The sequence below is a fragment of the Erpetoichthys calabaricus genome, chromosome 1 (genome assembly GCF_900747795.2).
Source record: "Erpetoichthys calabaricus chromosome 1, fErpCal1.3, whole genome shotgun sequence".
Classification (NCBI taxonomy): Eukaryota; Metazoa; Chordata; class Cladistia; order Polypteriformes; family Polypteridae; genus Erpetoichthys; species Erpetoichthys calabaricus.
In genome coordinates this window covers 161,491,890-161,514,901 of record NC_041394.2, presented here as the reverse complement: position 1 = coordinate 161,514,901, position 23,012 = coordinate 161,491,890, and the positions used below count along the sequence as shown (strand labels likewise).

Genomic DNA, 23,012 nt, shown 5'->3' with positions numbered 1-23,012 from the left:
GACTACTTTGGGACACTGCAATGTGATGCACCAGACATTGAATACAAAAGAAAATCAGGAGCAAAACACTTTAAATTCTGTTGAATTTAATAGCTTATGCGAAACATAAATGTGACTAAATACGTTATTGCAGTAAACATATAAATGTCTATTTCTCACCACAGAAATTTACAATACTCAAATTAAATAATTATATAAAGAGTAACAAACTATGAAAATGAAAAATATTATACAAAACATACATTAACATTATTACATTATTTTATACAAAGGATACCCTTGATGCATTGTACTCTGCTAATTGGGCTAGGTATGTGAGAATTCAGTGCTACAAACTATAATGTTCAGGTTAAGTGTGACTACTGACCTTAATTAAACATGTAATATAAAAAGGACCAATAAAAAAGTCCAGTGAATAAAAAGTTAAATCTCTTCTTATATAATATGCTACTGTGGCTGTCCATTTGTCTGTCTAGGATTTTAAATTACCTGTAGCTTGCAAACTGTTTGACCTATTGACCTGAAATTTGGTACACATATACTACTTGACCTCTACTATCCGCTTTCAGGGTGATGATTGACATCCAAGATCAAAGGTCAACCCAGGAAGGTCAAGATCAAAAATCAAATAACCTGTAGCCTGAAATTTGGTACAGATATACTACACTGAAACTCTGCACTAAAGCTTTATATTAAAAGTGAAGAGTTTTAGAGTTATTACTCTTTTTATTTTTATTTAATTGTAGAATTAACTCTTGGAAGTTGGCAGCAGGGCAGCTGTGCGGCGCATGCGTACGGGTGCCGTTCGCATCCCTACCAACTTCACTGTAACTTCCCCTAACTCTTCATATCTTAAATCATTCTTGAGGCAGATTGAAGACTTAAGTGCCAGCTTAAGTGAAAAATTAAGGAAAACGTACTAAGTACAGTGGAACCTCGGTTCACGAACGTCTCGGTACACGTACAATTCAGTTTACGACCAAAAAGTTCGCCAAACTTTTGCCTTGGTTCACGACCACACACACGGTATACGAACAAGCCAGGTTCCCTTTCGGTTTGTATATGTTCAGTCTCTCCCTGTGCATTTCCTGTGCAGCGAGCAAGAGAGAGAGCGACACACATACACACACACACACACACACACGCACACACACACGCACACACACAGGAGCACGCGCGCGCACACACACAGGTGCTCCAGACTCGCAAAAGAGGGACGCACGCACACACACACAGGTGCTCCAGACTCGCAAAAGAGGGACGCACGCACACACACACAGGCGGGGGAGAGAGAGGCTGCGCGAGAGACAGAGGCCGCACACACACACAGGCAGCGCGAGACAGAGAGAGACGCGCACACACACAGGAGCACACGCGAGAGAGGCGCGCGCACACACACAGGAGCGCTTTAGAGAGACACACACACAGGCGCTCCAGGCTCGCAAAAGAGAGACGCACGCACACACACACACAGGCTCGGGAGAGAGAGGCGCGCACACACACACACACAGGAGCGCGCTACAGAGACACACACGCAGGCACTCCAGGCTCGCAAAAGAGAGACGCACGTACACACACACAGGCGCGAGAGAGCGAGCAAGGGACGCATAAGGTAGAGAAGGCTTGTTTTTGTTTTCAGTTCTATTTACAGTGATTGGTTCGTAGCCTGCATTGTTGCAATGTTACTTTTCTTGGTGGTTTATTAAATTACGGATTTTTCAAATGTTCATTTTTTCCCCTGTGCTTAAAACTCATTAAAGAAAGTGTTTTTAGCGAGCGGTTCCTAGCACTATAGTGCGAACTATTGCAGTGTTAGTTTTCTCTGTTGTTAAAGGTTTTCTCAGTGTTATTCAATGTTTTTACATTTATTTTACCATTACACTGTGCATTCTATGGTATAATTAACTATATTTGTGCTTAAAAACTAAAAAATATATACCGTGTTTTTTGCACCATAAGACGCACCTGACCATTAGATACACCTAGGTTTAGAGGAGGAAAACAAGAAGAAAAATATTCTGAACCAAATGGTGTACTAATATGTTTAATAAAATATAGCAGAATAATATTTCAACCATGTAAATTCAACAGCGGTATTAAGAAACATCATCACTGTCATTAACAAATAAGGAGAGACTTTAAGGTTCAAGCACTCTTCTAGTTTTATGGAAACCCCAAGAACTCCTCATCGCTAGTGTCAGAATTTATTAAGCTCAGTTGCTCACAATCACTTTGCAGGAGCACGTACCTATTATCACGCGGCATAACCTGTCCAAAGCCACCAGGGGACAAAGCACGTTTGGACCAATGCTCCCTGAAGTTATATCACCAGTCTAGTCCCATCTATATTTGTAATGCCACAAAGCCCTTCATCTCGTGTTTTGTTGTGGGTTTCCAGTTTGAAAAACGAGAATGCGGTGCAAGTACAGCCCTCGATTCAAAAAATTGCTCTGCATACCTGTTTGTCTCGTCTGACAGTAGCTGAATGGCAGCTTCAGGAAAGAACAGCCTGAAGTAGTCCAGCAGCTGGTAATCTATCGAGTCCAGAGTCCGACTCAGTGATAATGTGCAAAACATCGTCTGCTGAGTATTTTGTTTTCTGCACTTGCTTCGCTCCCTCATGAGATGTAGATGCTATCTTGCCTCTGTTTATATTTGATTACATTTCGCAACTCACGCACACGCAAGGATTAGATGCCGAGTCAATGAGTCTAACATTCCTCCAAGCACAGAGGGAATGCCTGTAACGTAACAGTGAGCTTTGTCGCCCTCTACCCCTGGATGTCAACTTTTGTCAGGTAATACACATCATGGTCTGTGACGCAATATTCGTTCCATAAGACGCACAGACATTTCCAACCTTCTTTTGGGGGAAAAAAAGTGCGTCTTATGGTGCGAAAAATACGGTATATATACACACATACAATTAATCCGTTCCAGACCGTAGGACTGTATTTACATACAATCCTGTGTGAGAAATTGCTTCGGTTCACGACCAACTCGGTTTACGACCAGAATTTTGGAACGAATTATGATCGTGAACCGAGGTTCCACTGTAATTGCAACACAAAAACTGACTTAACACAAAAAGATGTTGATGAAAGAAGAGAACATGCAGGCTGCTAGGGTGAAGAAAAGAACAGCAGCTCAGGAAGCAGCAAGAGCATCAACCTCTGAGCAAACGAATGCTAAACATACAGAGAAAGAAAGTCAAGTGTATTCACTGCACGATGTCGTGCGGTGCACCCTTACTGATATATTCTTAATATTGAATTGTCAGCTGGTTTTCTAGAGAATAAATCTATAGAAAGCTTGGTTTATGTGGTATGAATTGGCCAAACCATGCTAAATGGCAAAAGAAGGCATATCATTTATAGACAACCCCAGACAATTACATTTTTTTCAATTACATTATACTTAATTTATCTCACTATGAAAACTTTCTTTACCATGATAATAAACTGGCTTCAAAAAATTGTCACGTCACCTGGAAATGCTACATGACATGTGACGAACTGTTATAATACAGTAAGACTCCTACATAAGAACCTTCAAGTTACGATCTTTCAAAGATGAGAACGTTTATGTCCAATAAATTAAAATTTTTTTTATATAAGTAAAAAATGTAAAATTGTACTGTAACTTCAAATTCCGAGGCAGCATGTAAGTTAGTTCATGTATCTGCTGTTAGGTGGGGAACAAAACCCATGCTATTATTGTTTACATTCTCAATCACATGTGTGTGTCCTCTGCAAGTTGTTATGCTTTTGGCTGTATCTCTGTTTACGTTGAGTTAACATGCTTCATTTCAAGCCCATGAAGATTGAATTAAGCGTAAAAGCAGTGGTGATGTGCTGCTAAGAAATGCCAGGTCATAATGATAGAAACAAAAGTGAAAATAATTTAGAGAGTAGAGTGAGGAAAAAAAGACAGTCGATGTCACTCGTTCGTATAACATGAACTGTTCAAATAATCATCAGCACGATTCTAAACAACAAGGAGAAGATCATGAAACATATTTTTGCTACGTATGTACGCTAGCTCACTAGCTGTAAGTGAGTCTACCGAGATCAGCTGACTGAAAACATGAGGAAAAAAAAAAAAAAAGAACTTGGTTGCTTTTTGGTAAGATGCACAATAAATACAAAAATAATGTGCATAAACAATATGTGTGTCACAACAGACAAGGAGGTGAGCCCAGATTTCTTAAAAAAAAAAAAAAAAAAAAAAAGATCACTTTAATTTTCATCTCAAAGTTATACAAATGGGAGTTGTCTCTTCAGCACTCTCAGAAACCACAACATGCACACAGTGACACGGTTTTCATCTTGTACTCACTCCCTTCCCAAATTAAATGAGTAAACAGACTTCATGCACAAGCGAGAAAACAGCGAGTGAATACAGGGGCAAGTCAGTGGCTGGTTTTAAATGTTCCCTGCATCAACCTGCAGGCGACAGATGCGTTATGTGACAAGCCTCTGAACTTGCAGTTGTACCGGCAGCAGACAAGCAATCCCTGCCTGCGTTAACAGAGTTTTGGCACACAGTGGAGTTGGAGGGTTATGGACATCTCAAAAACCTCCCTGTAAAAATAATAACTTTTAAAAGCTATTTGTATTGTATGTATAGTACAATAACATGTTTTGATAAGAGTTGAGTAGAAAGAGATATGCTAGGTCTGCATATGTATGCTCATTCACTAGTGGTAAGCAAGGGATCAGCTGATGGAAAACAATGGGAATAAAAAATAACTTTTAGTTGTTTGTTGTAAAATGTACTAGAAATATATAAGAAAAATACAAATATTAACCTTTAAAATCACTTTCTTTTGTACAAACAGCTGCACATGTTTTCTATAGGAGTTAAAGGTTAGGGGTTGCATTGAGTATGTTGGGTGTCTAGGCTCACTTTGCCAGACTTGCAAACAAAGCAGAGTTGGGAACGTTCTCTCAGAATGGAACTTGTTTGTATGTAGGGGACTTACTGTAATTGAAAATCTTGAAGTTGAACCAAAGATAAACACATTTATATAACAGAATGAAAACTAAATATAAGGAGGATAAACTACACCAAATGTATAGATTATCCTAAGACAAGACAAAGAAAGCAAAATTACCTCTTCCAGCAACAATGGTTTCACAAGCTTTCAGCAACTGTGTAGAACCCACAGCAGCTGCCCAGTGACTAGGTCTCCTTTTCTGACGTTTCCTGAAAACTTAACACAAACATTGATTACATTAACATTCACAAAATATCTCACTAATAAATGTTTAAGAAAAATATCTTTTCATAAAATGTTATTTATTTATTGTGTCCCCCCTTCATTGCATTGTTATGTTTATATATTTTCTGAAACCACATTTTTGCTATTAGAGTTAAAACCCATATATCCTCTTAATGGGCCAATCTAAGTTCCTACAGTATTGTGGTTGCTACACTGATACTTTGATTAAACTCACAATTGTAACTTGCTTAACCCTTGAACAAGACTCTGAGGTGCTTGAACTCCTCCATTTGAGGATATGGTTTTTCCCCTACCTATTACTCTTTTCTCAGAAACAACCTTGACTATGTCACAATCTAGTATTTACTACACACTGCTCTGGTGTGGAGATCAAAGTTAGACAAAGCCAAGAGAATAACATGGTCTGCGAAAAGCAGAAATTAAAGTCTCATACCCTAGCATGTATTATTTTCCAAAACTTGAATGCATCTTCATATCTTGTCCATGAAAATTGTGTAACGTAAAAACTAAAATGGTAACTTTCACAAGTACTATAAATGTACACTGTCTGTTACAGATGCAAACCAAATGTATGTGTGTACTGTATAATATTAACAATAAGAGCAGCTCACTACTGAAAACGGCAAATATAGGAGGCAGTCGGGATCGAACTGGGGACTCTTGATCACAAGTCTGCAAATCTTACCGCTACGCCACGGAAGCTGTTGCCTTACCCTTGAACCTTTTGTGAAAGTGTTTATTTGATCTTTGGACTTCCGGCTTCACACGTTATATAGTTTATGCCTAAATTTTGTCATTTACTACTAAAATATGAAAAACGTTTCTGCTTTAACAATGTGTTTACACAGATTGTTGTAGAAACGGAACACACATAAAAATGCATGTGTTCCAAATAACGATCTATTATTTCCACTCTAAAACTCCAGCACTTCACTCTCAGATAATCAATCAAGGCATGAGCTTTGAGAACTTTGTGCACGTTCTGCGGCTGTGGGGGGATGGAATAGCAGGCTGCTTGTTGCTTGTCTTTATTGGCACATTTACAGGACAGAAGACGCTGACGGAGAGGTGCAAACGGATTTAAGGTGGGCCGGATCTACTAGTTTTTTCATAGGCTCTGGTAATTCTAGTGTTAAACAACAGTACTAACTACTGTGAAACAGCGCAGGCTTAAAATACAGTGTACTAAATTTCAAAGGGAATTAAATAAAATACATTTAAATCAATATTTTAAAAATTTGCTTTTTTGTTCATTGGTTAACTTTGTACAAAAAACTCTTTTCAATATAAGTCTAATACATAGAAGAATCTTTTTGCTTTTAATATAAATGTGATTTTTTTTAATAGGCTTTCTTTAGGCAGCAAAAATTCACAATGTCAGACCTACTTCCTCATTTCTCCAGGAGACTTAATTTTGAATCATGGCTAAGCCACTCTATGTGGAGAAAGTGTACATTACCTTATGTGTTACTCTCTAGGCCAGTGGTTCCTAAACTTGGTTCTGGAGACCCACTGAGGCTGTTGGTATTGTTACAACCAGATTCACAATAAGTTGTAATTGATATAATTTTATTAGCTGCTCTTTTTAACTCTTCTCTTATTCTGCATTCAGAAAAGCACAGGAAAATGCTTTTTAATAAGACATTTCTTTTTTCAACAGCTTTATATGCTTAACTCTTTGTTTTTCCCTTATTATTTTACCCTTTTCTGTGTAGTTTGCCCCCTTCATTGTATCTTAATAATGTCAATTAAAACAAGTAAAACAGACACCTGGGAAACAACACTGAATGATGGAAGGCTGCAACAACAGCAGGCCCATTAAATTGTAAATAAGGGATTAAATAACCAGAACACCTGGACAAGCAGAATGAAAATCAGGAAGAAATTATTGTTAAAAAGTAAAAATTACATTATCTCCTTGTAACTGCTTAGTACATTTAATAAAAATTTAACAAACTTAATTTAGCAATTTTTATATTGACCACAAAATACAGAAACTGGGAGATAACAGCCCACTTAATTAGGTAAGCAGTCCAATTAAAAGCAGAAGCCAGCTGGAACAAAAACATGCAGCCACAATGGGTCCCCAGGACTGTGTTTGGGAACCACTGCTCTATGCACTGAATTTTCATACAATATCTAAAAGACATACAAGGACAGGGTAACTGGTACCTCTAAACTGACCCAATATGAATAAAGGTTAATGTGTGCAGAGCTGTGCCCTACCACAGACTGGCACCACATTCAATGTTGAGTCCTGCCTTGCCCCCAAAGCATCCAGAAAAGGCTCACTGCCAAATTTTGTTTGTTGTTCTTCAAGTTTACTTATAAATGTCTAAACTTGTTCTTTTAACTAACAGCACATTAACAACCTTTCTGTGAAATAGTTTCTCTTTATGTTTTACCTCCTTCTGGATTCTGGTCCCCACTTTTTGATCGTGGAAAAGAAGTAAAACAGACAATTTGCAACTCAGGAAAGATTGAATGAAAATAATGTTTCCAAGCAACCACCAGAGCTGGTGGAGCTAAATCAATCTTGTTCAGCACTAGAATGAGACTCTTCTTCATATCTGTTCTAATAAATGAATATAATGCTGGAGGGAAATGAAGAACCTTGGAAAACAGAAAAGAAAATGTGTCATTCAAATTTCCAATTTTCACATGCTGAATATGATTAGTCAATAGAGTGCCCACAGAAAAAAAAACAAACAATATCCAGTGTTCCCCCTGACATCTTCATTACATGAGCACCCTGGATCTAGCATTTCCATTTCAGGACCCAGTGCAGTTGAATATCAGCTAGTAGGTCTTATGGTCTTCTACCCACTGTCCATGATCGCACCTTTTCTCTTTCTTTTTCTTTTTCATCAAAGGTGACTGTGTGCAGATGGTGCAGACCTATAAATATCTGGGAGTGCAGCTGGATGATAAATTAGACTGGACTGCCAATACTGATGCGCTGTGCAAGAAAGGACAAAGCCGGTTATACTTCCTTAGAAGGCTGGCTTCCTTCAACATCTGCAATAAGATGCTGCAGATGTTCTATCAAACAGTTGTGGCGAGCGCCCTCTTCTACTCTTTATTTCCACCAGGGGGGGTAAACGTTAATATTTAACATTATACATAGTTATTGTCTGTTTTTTTCACCTGTATTATTATCATTCTTTAATTTAATATTATTTATTGTATCAGTATGCTGCTGCTGAAGAATGTGAATTTCCCATTGGGATTAATAAAGTATCTATCTATCTATCTATCTATCTATCTACTGGGTCACCTGCTCTCTAGCATTCATGAGGTCTCCTTATCCTCCTCCCCAGCTATTACTAATCTCTCACCTCTTACAACATTGTTCCTATAAGGTTTCACTAATAGGGAAACAAACATCAGAATTTCTCCTTCCCCTAGCAGTCCCAAAGCTCTCCCCAGCAAGTGTTGGTGCACTTTTGTTTATGGATGTTTTATGCAGGATTTTATTCTAACCTATCCCACTCTTATGGAACCTTTACAACAAATTAGGTAGATTTGCAAATGATAGCAAACTAGCTAAAATGGCAGATAATACAGAGGCATCAAAGTTCTTAAAAAAGACCCTGACAAAATTCAGATTTAGACAGACCTGTTGCTGATAAAATTTAAATACAAGTAAATGTAAAGTATTATACATAGGGAGTAAAAAATCTGAATACGCAATGGGATGTTTGAAACTTGAAAGTTGGAAGTACACCTTATTAGAAGGTTCACTTTCTACATCCATATGTGGAGTACAAGTCAAGGGTGTTTATACTTGAGCTATATAACACACTATTGAGGCCTCATCTAGAGAACAGTGTGCAGTTTTGATCTCCACATAAGAAAAAGAAATAGCAGCACTTCACAACATCTAGAAAATAGAAACAAGACGGACTCCAAGGGTCTCATATATAAACGGTCCATACACACAAAAACATTGCGTACACCAGTTTCCTTGCTCACTTTGAGAAGCCATGCACATTTTCATGGCAGGGACCCCCTCACATATGCACGTTTCTGCTCGGTTTTGCAAACTGGCAGCACCCAGTGTCAAAGCAGTGCTACTGTTTCTGTGTTCTACTTTTCCTTTTTAGATTCATATTTATGATGCAGGTTTTATCAAATACACCAAAATTAATTGCTTATCGTTCACAAATTTAATTCACTTGATTGCAATCATTCTGTAATAATATAATGATGCACGGATTGTCCAAACTATTCTAACTACCATGGCTGGTTCAGTATTGCTAGAATACATCGCAAATGGAAGAATTAGAAGAAAGCATGTATTTACAGATGACGATGACTGGCTTCTAAGTCAATTTAGATTTCCAAGATCTATTCTCTAGGCTCTGTATGCTGAACTGGCCCTGGCTTTACAAAGGCAGACTTTGAAGAAATGTGCTCTACCTACTCCTTTGCAAGTTCTGTCCACTCTTGGGTTGTTAGGCACAGGAGCTTTTCAACTTGAACTTGCTGACCAATCAGGTATTTCACAGTCATCACTGAGGTGTGCCAGGCCAGCTGTATAGGATGGTATTATCTACTTGTCATCCAGATGTAGAAGATTTCATTACACTGTAATTGAACTGGCAAACATACAGTAAAAGCACAATTCGCAGCAACATTCGGTTTTCCAAATGTAATCGGAGCTGAACTGCATGCACATTACTATCGCAACAACGTCGCACAAGTTGCATCAGCCAGGGATGAATCACCAAAACAATGAGCTGACATTACATCATATATACCAGGAAAACCTATAAAAACGGCAGCTCTGCACAGTTGTAGTTGCTTTTTCCAACTATTGCAGCAAAATGCAAGCAGTCCTTTAAAGGATTGTGAGACACCACAAAATAAAGAGCAAAGAATTGGTCCAATGTGGCAACAGGTGCCATTGCTACACTATAAAGGCACCTTCGGAGAATGAATTTGCTTATGTAAATAGAAAGCATTTCCACAAATAGTGCACAGAAAATGTGTCGTAGTGTGCAAGCATGTACCTGAACTGATGTCTTATGATGAACGATCCACCAAATGATTAGTCAGATCGGGCAGCGTTACAACTTCGTTCAAACATAATTAGCAGAATATAAAAACAGGTAATCTTATGCAGCATTCATTTTTTAACCAATTCATTTAATTTGTGGTCAATATCACATTGTAAAGCCCTTGTATTCCTTAGTTCATTGGCCACATCTCTTACAGCATCCACTATTGCATTCTGTGACTCCAGAACAGTCTGTCAGCATACAGCCAGATGGCCTCCCAGAGGTTTCCAATGCAGATGTGTGTATGCAGCTAGTGCCCGAAGACCTACTTAGCACAGCAGCATCATCACCACCTGACCATTGCATGGCAGTCAGTTTTTGTAATATTATCTAAAACAGAATAAACACGCCTTTTAATGTTGACTGTGATATCTGACCACTTTTTTTTTTTTTTCTTTCGGGCACTGTGCGATTTTCTAAACTTGAACTTTCGAGTGTCTCCGTCAAGCTTCTGTTTCGAACACCATTCCATAAGTCAACAAATAGCATGTTTTTCCTTGTCTCTACCTCGCACTCACTGAATTTTTTTTCCACGTGCCTTTTCCATTGTTTTTTAACCAAACACTGAACAGAAGGGGATATTTATATTGATTTACATATTGAAATATATGACATTCTGAGAGTCGTCGGAGTGGGGCTGTAGGCACATGCACATGTGTTAAATTTTACATTCATTGGGATTTGTAAAGGGGAAGTGTGTGGAACTTGTGTATGCACAGATTTATGCATCTGGATTTTTTTGTGCATATGCACATTTCCAATTTTCCATAAGCCATGTTTTAGTGTGAATTCTGTGCACACCATTATACATGAGGCCCCAGGAGTGTTAGGAATTAATTATTAGGAAAGACTGAACTGATATATCAAAATGAGTTTCCTGAAAAAGAGCATGAGAACACAGGTCATGCCTGGCTAAGGGAAATTTCTCAGAAACACATATTATGAAGTTATTCTTCAAACAAAGAAGCACAGACATATGGAAAGAAAATTTCCAAAATATATGGCAGACTGTAGTACATTCAAAATTTAAATTGATATTTCTTTGGAGTAATCAAGTGACCAGCATTGGACAAGGACTGAATGGCCTGTTCTTGACAAATGTGTTCTACTTTTCTGAAGACTATGGGAAAAAACACAGAGAGAGAGAGAGAGAGAGAGAGTGTCAGACTATTAAATAACTACCAAGAACAAATAAATATTCTACAAGGAAAACCTACATGCATCTGGGGAGAAGCCCTCTTTGTCAGGCAAGGGCTGCTGTTTGCATAACTGAGGGGCTAATTTTTTTTATTGATTTCTGAAGACACTTCTTGATTTTCCAAAATTTAAACTCAATGAAACAATTAAAGCCAGCAAGACTAAACAGGTGGCTTTCCTAACAGTAAGTTAATTGAGCTACAGTGTCAGCTACAGTGACACACTACTTAGCACTAGTGTCTCAAAGCTCTGACTATAATCAGTTTGAATGTTGCCCATTTTCCCTCTTGTAGTTTGTGATGCTGCTCCATGCTATTCAAGAAAGTTGACAGAAGACTACAAATAAGATTTTTTCTAGTCACTCGCTTTTAAAAATGCACCACTCAAATCACAATAATGGATTTTATAAATAATTAAGTATACCATTTATAATATACACCCATGTGTAAATTAAAGTTTAACTAGTGAAAATGTTAACTGTGGAGACTCAAAACGGGACTTAGCAAGTAAATTAAAATGTTACAATGGGATAGACATAGTTGGCTTGTGTATGAAAGCAAAAAAGATCAACCACTTTTTTTTTTTAGGAAATAATTTACTGGGATTGGCTCCAGCAGACCCCCGTGACCCTGCGTTCGGATTCAGCGGGTTAGAAAATGGATGGATGGATGGATAATTTACAGTGAAAATGGGTGAGGGTTAAATGCATATTCATGTGTATTTAAACAATAAACTTTAAATATGAAACATTCTAGTCTCAACTAGTTGACTCAAACATTCACCTCACAAAGAATCACCTTGGATTAGATAATACACAAATATGTGTATTATATAGTGCATTGCAGCTGTATATTTTGAGCCTTAGTGTAGAGGCTGCTAAGGCACATGAATTGCATTCTTAAAAAAAAACATTTCTTACTAAGTATAACAGATGCATTTATGCCTAGAGTAATGGAAATAAAAATGAAACTTTATGTACTGTAAGCCCTCCAACCTGCAGGGAAAACTTGGGGGTTGGTGGCAGAAATGGCACTCCGGCCACCATAAAAAACCTCACACTGCTCCATTCCACCGGATCTAGAGCGGTGCTGAGGTGTCACCCGCCACATGGCTGCACTTGGGTCCTAATCTGGGTTCCTGAGTTGGTTTGTCATGTGGTGGGTGCAGCAATGCGCTATATCAGTGCGTGCTCCTAACCTCTCCTCTCTCTCTCTTTATCCAAATAAAGTAGGGAATACTTTGCAATAAACAGCAACATAAAACTGCAGCAATATTACAAAAATGCAATATTAATATTTTGAGACAATTGCCAAGCTAATATACGTATGTATATTATTCATTAACCACTAAACATATACATATCAAAAACATATTCACTAGATAATATATACCAAAAAATCTTATTTTAGTTTTGAGAGGCACATATTTACTGAGAAATTAGGAACAGTATACTATTTACTGGGAAGTGTAGCTAAACTCTCAAGATTACTTTGACATTCTGGTCCTTGTTGACATGTCTGCATCACACAATTTCTGCAGATTTGGCAAATGAACATTCATGGTGTGAATCTCACACTCTACCACATCTGAAAGGTGTTCTATTAGATAAATATCTAGTGACTGGGAAGGCCACTGTAAAACAATAGACTTATTGTCATGTTCATGAAACCAAACTGAGGCAACTGCTGCTTTGTGACATGGTGCATTATAATGCTAGAAGTAGCAATTAGAAGGTGTGTAAACAGTGGCCACGAATGGATAAACATGGTCAGCAATAATACTGAAAAATGGCATGGTAATCAATCATTGATTTATTAGTATTAACAAACCCAAAGAGTGCGAAGTAAACATTCCTCACACCATAAAACCACCACAACTAGGCTCGACTTTTGACGAGGGGCAAGTTGGATGCATGAATTCTTACTGTTGGTGCCAAATTCTGATGCTATCATCTATGTGCCTCAGCAGAAATTGAGATTCATCAGACCAAGCTACATTTTTGTTGTCTTCACTTGTCCAGTTTTGGTGAGTCTATGCCACTGCAGTCTTAGCTTTCTCTTTTTGACTGACAGATGTGGTCTTTTTGTAGCTTATCTGCCTCAAAGTTCAATGTGCTATGCATTCTGAGATGCTTTTCTATTAACCACAGTTGTATAGTGATTTTATCCAAGTTCCCAAAGCCTTTCTCGCAGCACGAGCCAAGTCCTCTCTCATCAACATGGTGTTTCTGTCAGCAGAACTGTCACTCACTGGATGTTTTTTGCTTTCCATACAATTCTGAGTAAATTCTACAAATGGTTATGCTGAAAATCCCATATGGAGAGCAGCAGTTAAAGAAATATTCAAACCAGCCAGTCTGGCACCACTAATCATAGGAACATGCACAGATGATGCATTCAAAATCACAGATCACATTTTTTTCCCCATTTTGATATTTGATGTGAACATTAACTGAAGCTTCTGACTTGTATCTACATAATGTTATGCATTGTGCTGCTGCCACGAGAATGCCTGGTTAGATAATTATTTGGAACATCTGCTTTCCTGTACAATTTGATTAGTAATTGTTTTTTACATTTCTGTTTTTTTAATATGCTAACATGGCAAAGTAAAGGAAAATAAAGATGAGAGAGAGAGAGAAGTTGAAACAGAAAATACACTTAAATAAACTTTAATTATCTAATCATCAACAAAAAATACATACTGGGTATCGTACATCTGTGATGAGAAGTAAAATATCTGACATCTCCATCACCCTCCATAGTTGTCTCCAAGTCTGTGGAAAAAAAGAAACAAATTTCCTTGACAAAAATCTGTCCTGTACATTGGTTCTGTACCAAAATACCACAATGAATTTTAAATGAAACAACTCAAGATGCAGTTGAAGTGCAGACTTTCAGCTTTAATTCAGTGGGGTGAACAAAACAATTGCATAAAAATGTGAGGCAACTAAAGCATTTTTTTAACACAATCCCTTCATTTCAGAGGCTCAAAAGTAATTGGACAAATTAAATAACTGGAAATAAAATGTTCATTTCTAATACTTGGTTAAAAACCCTTTCCTGGCAATGACAGCCTGAAGTCTTGAACTCATGGACATCACCAGATGCTAGGTTTCCTCCTTTTTATTGCTCTGCCAGGCCTTTACTGTAACGGCTTTCAGTTGCTGTTTGTTTGTGGGTCTTTCTGTCTGAAGTTTAGTCTTCAACAAGTGAAATGCATGCTCAATTGGGTTAAGATCAGGTGACTGACTTGGCCATTCAAGAATTTTCCACTTCTTTGCTTTAATAAACTCCTGGGTTGCTTTGGCTGTATGTTTTGGGTCATTGTCCATCTGTATCATGAATCGCCGCCCAATCAAATTGACTGCATTTAGCTGGATTTGAGCAGACAGTATGTCTCTGAACACCTCAGAATTCATTCGGCTGCTTCTGTCCTGTGTCACATCATCAATAAACACTAGTGCACACAGTGCCACTGTCCAAAGAATGTTTTTCCAGAACTGTGCTGGCTTTTTTAGATGTTCTTTAGCAAAGTTCAATCTAGCCTTTCTATTCTTGAGGCTTATGAGTGGCTTGCACCTTGCAGTGCACCCTCTGTATTTGCTTCCATGCAGTCTTCTCTTTATGGTAGACTTGGATATCGATACGCCTACCCCCTGGAGAGTGTTGTTCACTTGGTTGGCTGTTGTGAACGGGTTTCTCTCCACTATGGAAATGATTCTGCGATCATCCACCACTGTTGTCTTCCGTGGATGTACATGTCTTTTTGCGTTGCTGAGTTCACCAGTGCTTGCTTTCTTTCTCAAGATGTACCAAACTGTAGATTCTGCCACTCATAATATTGTAGCAATTTCTCAGATGGGTTTTTTCTGTTATTGCAGCTTAAGGATGGCTTCTTTCACCTGCATGGAGAACTCCTTTGACTGCATGTTGTCTGTTCACAGCAAAATCTTCCACATGCAAGCACCACACCTCAAATCAACTCCAGGCCTTTTATCTGCTTAACTGATAATGACATAACGACGGACTTGCCCACACCTGCCCATGAAATAGCCTTTGAGTCAACTGTCCAATTACTTTTGAGCCCCTGAAATGAAACGATTGTGTTAAAAAATGCTTTAGTTGCCTCACATTTTTATGCAATTGTTTTGTTCACTCCACTGAATTAATGCTGAAAGTTTGCACTTCAACTGCATCTGAGTTGTTTCATTTAAAATTCATTGTGGTAATGTACAGAACCAAAATTAGAAAAAAGTTGTCTCTGTCCAAATATTTATGGACCTAACTGTATCTTATTAATAAAATACAAAAGAGATTTATAGTGCTCCTGTTTTGATATTTCAAAAAAATAGAACAACAATATTCATGACCTGAAATATATCACTTTTTCACCAACATATTGATGCATTTTTATTTTTGATATTTTTTGTATAAATTAAAGGTATCATTTACCTCTAAATTGTGCTCAAAGTAGCTGAGCTGGGTTGGTTCATATTGGCAGTAGATTCTGTTCAAATATTCCTGAAATGATTTCTCTTCACGCTCCAAAACCTGTTCTTTAGACATGTGGTAATCCCATACTGGCCTTTTGGGAAAATCAAGCACTAAAAAAGTCAAATTGTAAAGTGATTAAAAACACATGGATGACAAAAAGATTAAGTTCAAGATACAAAGTAAAATGAAAGTGCTACTTTAGGAAGTTTAACATTTAAAGAAATTAATTATGCAATTAATGTTATTGTTCACCATTTTTATATACAAGATTAGAACACCCCACACTGCCCCAGCTCCCAAATTATTAGTTACTAGTCATTTAGCCCGTTACAATAACGAGCGCTAGAACAGTAGTGCATAAACATTAGTAGGAACAGTCTATATTAAATGGCAAGAGACTTTGACCTCATTCTTTTTGTTGGTCGTATTTTTCTTTCTTTCAGCCTTTCTTTTGTTGATGTTTACTTGCTGAGCTGACTGTTCTTCGTGGGCTGCCGCCGTGTATTGTGTGTCTTTAATTTTCTGTGACAGTAATACTGTCTTGTACGGCTCTATTCAATAAGGGCGCGCACAAAAAGGCGAGCTTCAAAAGGGCGACCTCAATTGAGCGCGGCGAATAAAGGCATTCGTAGATAATTTAAATGGCTCTGGAATATGTGAAGAGCAACAAAGGTGCAGATCTTTATTTACGTGCGCCTTTATTCGCTGCGCCCAATTGAGGTTGCACTTTTGAGGCTCGCCTTTTTGTGCGCGCCCTTATTGAAGGATACCGTCTTGTACGTTCGCTGGTTTGTACGTCCGTAATACAGGCGTGCGCGTCGGTAATATGCCTTTAATCTCCTCTGACTGTAATACTGGCTTGTATGTGGCTGTAATACGCGTCACTGTATTGTGTACCATTAATTTCCTCTCGCAGTATGGTTTGTATTTCCGTAAAACACCTCTAACTTTCTCTGACAGTAATATCGCGCATCGCACTGTGCCCCGCGCATGCGCACTTCACCAGAAGACACCCACACACGGACACCTGGACTCACAAAGGGATTTTATATATATAGAGATAGTGTTGTCAGTTTAACTGGAGTGCCGATTTTTGATACTTTACACTATAAGCAATACGTGAATACATTTATTACACAGAATTTGTATAATGATTCCAGGAAACTCAGAGAGATGGCAACCAGGGAACACGATCGGCATTCTTTCTTAGGAGGAGCACAAATCAGAGGAGACCACCCCACAGCAAACCTTATAAAAGTATACGCCACAAGTGGGCCTGAGCTGGGAAGACCAAAACAAAGGACAAACAATGATGATAAAATGATGCCAATGTGGTAATATCTGCAAAAATGGTCAAGGCTTAAAGACACACCAGTTAAGGATGAAATGTTTGGTGGGAGTAGAAGCAACGCAACACAGAGATGCCAAACCTCAAGTACCAAATCAGAAACAAGGTGAATCAAGTGAACATCATTGTGGAGCCAGTTTGACAGTGACATAGACCAAATACTAGAGGTAACAGCAAGGGCAGATGTTCGCAAAAAAGCCATTACAGCAATCATAGTGAGTGATTTGGAGGAGAGGAATGAATAGGAATTAACACTGGGTGTTACAGACTCAAATCAAATGTATGTTTTTATTATGTAATAGTAATAATAACAGAACCTCACTACTCAGAACAGGAAGAAGCCGGGCTTGAACCCGCAACCTCTTGATTACGATGCAACAGGTCTTACCTCTTCACCAGCCAAGCACACATTTCGACATTGTGTAGATCAGGGGTGCCCACACTTTCGGCTTACGGGCTACTATTACAATGACCAGATCGAAATGATCTACCTACATTAAAAATTATATTATACTATATATATATATATATATATATATATATATATATATATATATATATATATCTATAATAATAAAAGGCAAAGCCCTCACTGACTGACTGACTGACTCACTGACTCACTCATCACTAATTCTCCAACTTCCCGTGTAGGTGGAAGGCTGAAATTTGGCAGGCTCATTCCTTACAGCTTACTTACAAAAGTTAGGCAGGTTTCATTTCGAAATTCAAAGCGTAACGGTCATAACTGGAACATATTTTTTGTCCATACACTGTAATGGAGGAGGCGGAGTCACGTATCGCGTCATCACGCCTCCTACGTAATCACGTGAACTAAAAACAAGGAAGACATTTACAGCACGAGTCACACGCGGGAACGAAGGTAAATGACGTTGTTCACTGTCTTTTAATACTGTGTTAGCATACATATTAACACATGTGCAATCAAACGTGTGCATTTACGGGGTGATTTCTCAGGCTTAAAAGCTCGCCTTTTACTAAAAAGGCAAATGCAAAAATTATTTTCAATCATTCTATGATCTGCTTCTCACAACTGAAGGCAAAGTGGCTGATGTTACGTCACTTGCTGACCAACTATAAGCGTTACCTGGTAGGTAACCAGCCACTCACTTCACTCCCTTATGGGAATCGAACCTCTGAGGTTTTCTTTTGTTCTTGATTAAAATTTAAAAGCAATACTTGACCGCTGCTAAGCCCCTGTAGCGCTGACGTCCGAGGTTCGATTACCTTAAGCAAGTGCAGTGAGTGTGTACGCCTGATGAGCCAAGAATAAGGGGGAAAGACGTGTCGCGTATTCTTTGCATTATTTGACAGTAAACTATTTTCAACCATTCTATGATCTGCTTCTCACAACTGAAAGCACCGTGGCTGATGTTACCTCTCTTGCTGGCCAACCATAAGCGTTACCTGGTAGGTAACCAGCCACTCACTTCACTCCCTTACGGGAATCAAACCTCGGACGTCAGCTCTACAGGCAAAGCCCCTAAAATTGCGCCACGGCGTGTGGTTCGTTTATTTGACAACATGTAGATCGGGGTAATTACATTCCGCGCCACGACGTGTGGTTCGTTTATTTGACAACATGTAGATCGGGGTAATTACATTCACGGCATTCGTAGTCTGATTCACAATCTGATTGTATGGGTGGTTACCTACCAGGTAACGCTTATAGTTGGCCACCAAGTCAGGTCGAAGTGATCACTCGAGTGAAGGCAGCTTCACAAAAAAACAGATCCTTAACAAACTGTTATTAGTATATTTTCCCTCAATTTAAAAAGGTTTTGTTTTCTTCTTAATAAAAATTTAAAAGCGGTACTTCGCCGGTGCGAAGCGCGTGGATTTGACCGACTGACACATACAGACATATTCATGAGTGCAGGTACTTCGGAAAGAAAGCACCGTGTAAACCTAAAGTGTAAATTAAGTTCATAGACCTACAAAAGGTTGCCATTGATTTCAGGCAAGATTGCTTTTCTTCTGTACAACTATACGTTGCATTCTCAAGAGTGTGCTTGCACGGCTTCGGATATATATATATATATGTATATATATATGTATGTATGTCTATATATAAATATGTAAGCTTATAAGTACTGCCTTACTTCTCTTTAAGAAAGGAAGATGTAATGATACTTGATTTAAACGATTCCATGTCTTCCTGGGTTTGCTTAGCTTATTGTCAATATCTTTACACCTTTTTTTAAGACTTATTGACTGAAACGGGCTTTCACGAAAAAAGTTAGGGCTTTGCTACAGGATACACCCTCCACAAGTTAAGCAAGTAAAAATAAAATATATATTTCTGTTTTATTTAAACCTTTTAAGTTCGTATGCATAGCCCCATTTGGCTGTTTAATTTTTTTTTTTCTTTCTTCAGTAATATTTAATCTCCTTAAAGAAAAAGAACATATCCATTTTACTTTTTTTGTATCTCTTTAGTAATATTTTAGTGTAAAAGGATAACCAGTATTTAAACCTTTTATGTTACTTTATACATTTATTTTACACAATGTTGAAAAATTAATAAGAAAGCTACATATTTTGGCAGCTGCTGCTTTAATTTTCAATGAAATGAAAAAAGCTCTCCAAGAGAAAACGTCAATGAAGAAGAAACAGTTTGCACTATCTAAAAATGAGAAACCCTCATTTATAAAAGTTTGCTGCAGATGACTTAACTGAAAATAAATGAATAGTTCCTATGTGTATAATACATATTTATCTATTTTACTTATGCCTTTATTCCAGCAACTTGCAACATCTGAGGTACAATTTGTTACATTACTTTTGTTTTTTCCAGCACAGGCAGGTGAAGTGACTTCCTCAGGGTCACACAGTGGTGTCAGTACCAGGATTTGAACTGACAAGCTCCGGGTTTACTGAAATATTACTGAAGAAAGAAAAAAAATGAAAACGGGCAAATAGGGCTATGCATACAGATGTCCATCCATCCATTATCCAACCCGCTATATCCTAAATACAGGAGCCAATAAGTAGATATGTATATATACAGTATATATATATATATATAATATATGTGAATGTATGTATGTATATATGTATGTCTATATTTATATCTATATATATATATATATATATATATATATATATATATATCTATATATCTATATATATATATATATGTGGATATGTAAATTTGTATATGTATATATATATGTATATGTGGATGTGTATATGTATATATATATGTATATGTAGATATGTGTATATGTAGATATGTATATATATGTATATATGTTTATGTATATATATATATATAGTTACATAACCTCTTTAACACAGTACTTCTCCGCTGCGACGCGCGGGTATTTTGCTATATATATATATATATATATATATATATATATATATATATATATATATATATATATATATATATATATATGACAGCAACACTCATAACAATGACAACACAATTACATATATATATATATATATATATATATATATATGTAGATATGTATATATGTATGTGTGTCAATCTCTATGTATGTATGTCTATATATATATATATATATATATATGTACATATGTATATATATATATGTACATATGTATATATATGTGTGTATATATGTAGATGTGTATATATGTAGATATGTAAATATTTATGTATATATGTGTCTGTGTGTATGTATGTGTATATATATATATATATATATATATATATATATATATATGTGTGTATATATATATATATATGTATATATATATATATATATATATATATATATATATATATGTGTGTATATATATATATATATATATGTATGTATATATATATATATATATGTATGTATATATATATGTATGTATATATATATATATATATATATATATATATATATATATATATATATATATATATGTATATATATATGTGTGTGTGTGTGTGTGTGTACGTATATGTGTGTGTTTATGTATGTGTGTATATATATGTTGATATGTGTATATATATATATATATGTATATATATGTGGATGTGTATATGTATATATATATGTAGATATGTGTATATGTAGATATTAATATATATGTATATGTATATATATGTTTATGTGTGTGTGTGTGTGTATATTATATATATATAAAAGACAGCAACACTCATAACAATGACAACACAATTACATTGACAATCATGTTACGTTATTTTAAAAATGTTTCCTTTTTTTTTTCATAACCTCTTTAACACACTACTTCTCCGCTGCGAAGCGCGGGTATTTTGCTAGTATATATTATAAAACGAAATCCTGTCCTGGAAAGCAAAAAGCAAGCCTACGATACGTGATCTTCTCGTAAGACATTTTAAAGACCAGCGAGACCAAAGACACGCCCTACTTACAATCTACCCGCGAGACCAAAGACACGCCCTACTTACAATCTATCAAATAGGACAATAGACAGCAAAACATTCAGTCTTGTGAAGGATTTGAGCACATACAGATGCAGGGCTCTCAGTGCATATAAAGCGTATAAGGACAGTAGGTTATAAATTAAATGTCGACATCTAAGCAAAGAAGAGAGCAGCGCAGAAAAAAGAGACTCAAATGCGTTGGACAGAAAAAGGAGCAAAAAAGAATAATCGAGGTGCAAATTCAGAAAATAAGGAAAGTAATTATCAGCCCGGAACAAGTGGAATTGAAAAAAAAAAAGCACATCCAATCCGGCTCAGAATTAAAAGACAATGAGTAAAAGAAAGTAGAACTTCATTAAGACGTTTACAAACGTTGGCGCTAAACACATGCAGAGCAGGTTAGAGACTATGAAACTAGGAAAATTAGAAAAGCTCAAAAAAAAAACAAAAAAAAAAACTGCGCTATACACATGTGGAGAAAGTTAAAGGATATGAAAGTAGGAAAATTAGAAAATATAAAAAAAGAAAGTAAAGATCACAGTAGTGCAAACAAACAAACTGCCTCATTTAACTATGCACCAGTCTAACTCTGATTTTGCACAATAATTACTACACTATTGCACCTTAACACTTAATTCTACTTTATTCACATAACTGTACTTATTTATTATGTTCTACTATACTGTTACCTTTCAATCTATGACTTTTTGTTAATCTAACTGATATTCTTCTAACTTTGCAAAGTGTTTGATAAGCGGATGAGGATGCATTTCACTGCATGTTGTCCTGTATAACTATGCATGTGACAAATAAAGAATCTTGAGAATTTCAAAAACAGAGTTTACCGCACATGCATTTATTGGTTACTTTGTTCATGTATATATATTTATCTGTCTGCTTATTTAAAAAGCTACATTTACCCCAGGAGTCAAAAACGTTCTGTCTAGCACTTGTACAAAAACCTAGACAAAAGCTGGGGTATCACCTTGGTAACCCAATTTACTTTTGGAACTGTGAGAGGAAAATAGCACGACTTTACAGACAGGAGTCCAATGCAGAACTTTACTTACTTTTTTACTTAGTGAAAAAAAATTATTAACTGCTGATGATGTAGATCGTTTTGTCTGTGCTGAAATTCCAAACAGAGAAACCTATCCTGGCCTCATTAAAAAGATTCAGGATATTGGGACTCGCAAGATTACAAATATTGTTTTTACAGAAGTTCTGAAATAAAAGTGAAACTAATGAAATAGCAACAATTCAAAGAAAAAAA

The 23,012-nt window shown here is 36.8% G+C and overlaps 1 protein-coding gene across 3 annotated transcripts in view; it reads right to left on the bottom strand.

The window, feature by feature from the left end:
• The window catches only part of gnl1 (guanine nucleotide binding protein-like 1), a 107,722-nt gene that overhangs the window by 52,192 nt on the left and 32,518 nt on the right, over window positions 1-23,012 (bottom strand). For all 3 annotated transcript variants that reach the window (XM_051920406.1, XM_028808146.2, XM_051920409.1), the window contains 4 exons: window positions 15,960-16,111; window positions 14,210-14,281; window positions 7,651-7,858; window positions 5,117-5,215 (listed from right to left, as the gene is read on the bottom strand). In XM_051920406.1, the coding sequence (XP_051776366.1) occupies window positions 5,117-5,215; window positions 7,651-7,858; window positions 14,210-14,281; window positions 15,960-16,111 (531 nt within the window). The remainder of the gene's footprint in view (window positions 1-5,116; window positions 5,216-7,650; window positions 7,859-14,209; window positions 14,282-15,959; window positions 16,112-23,012) is intronic.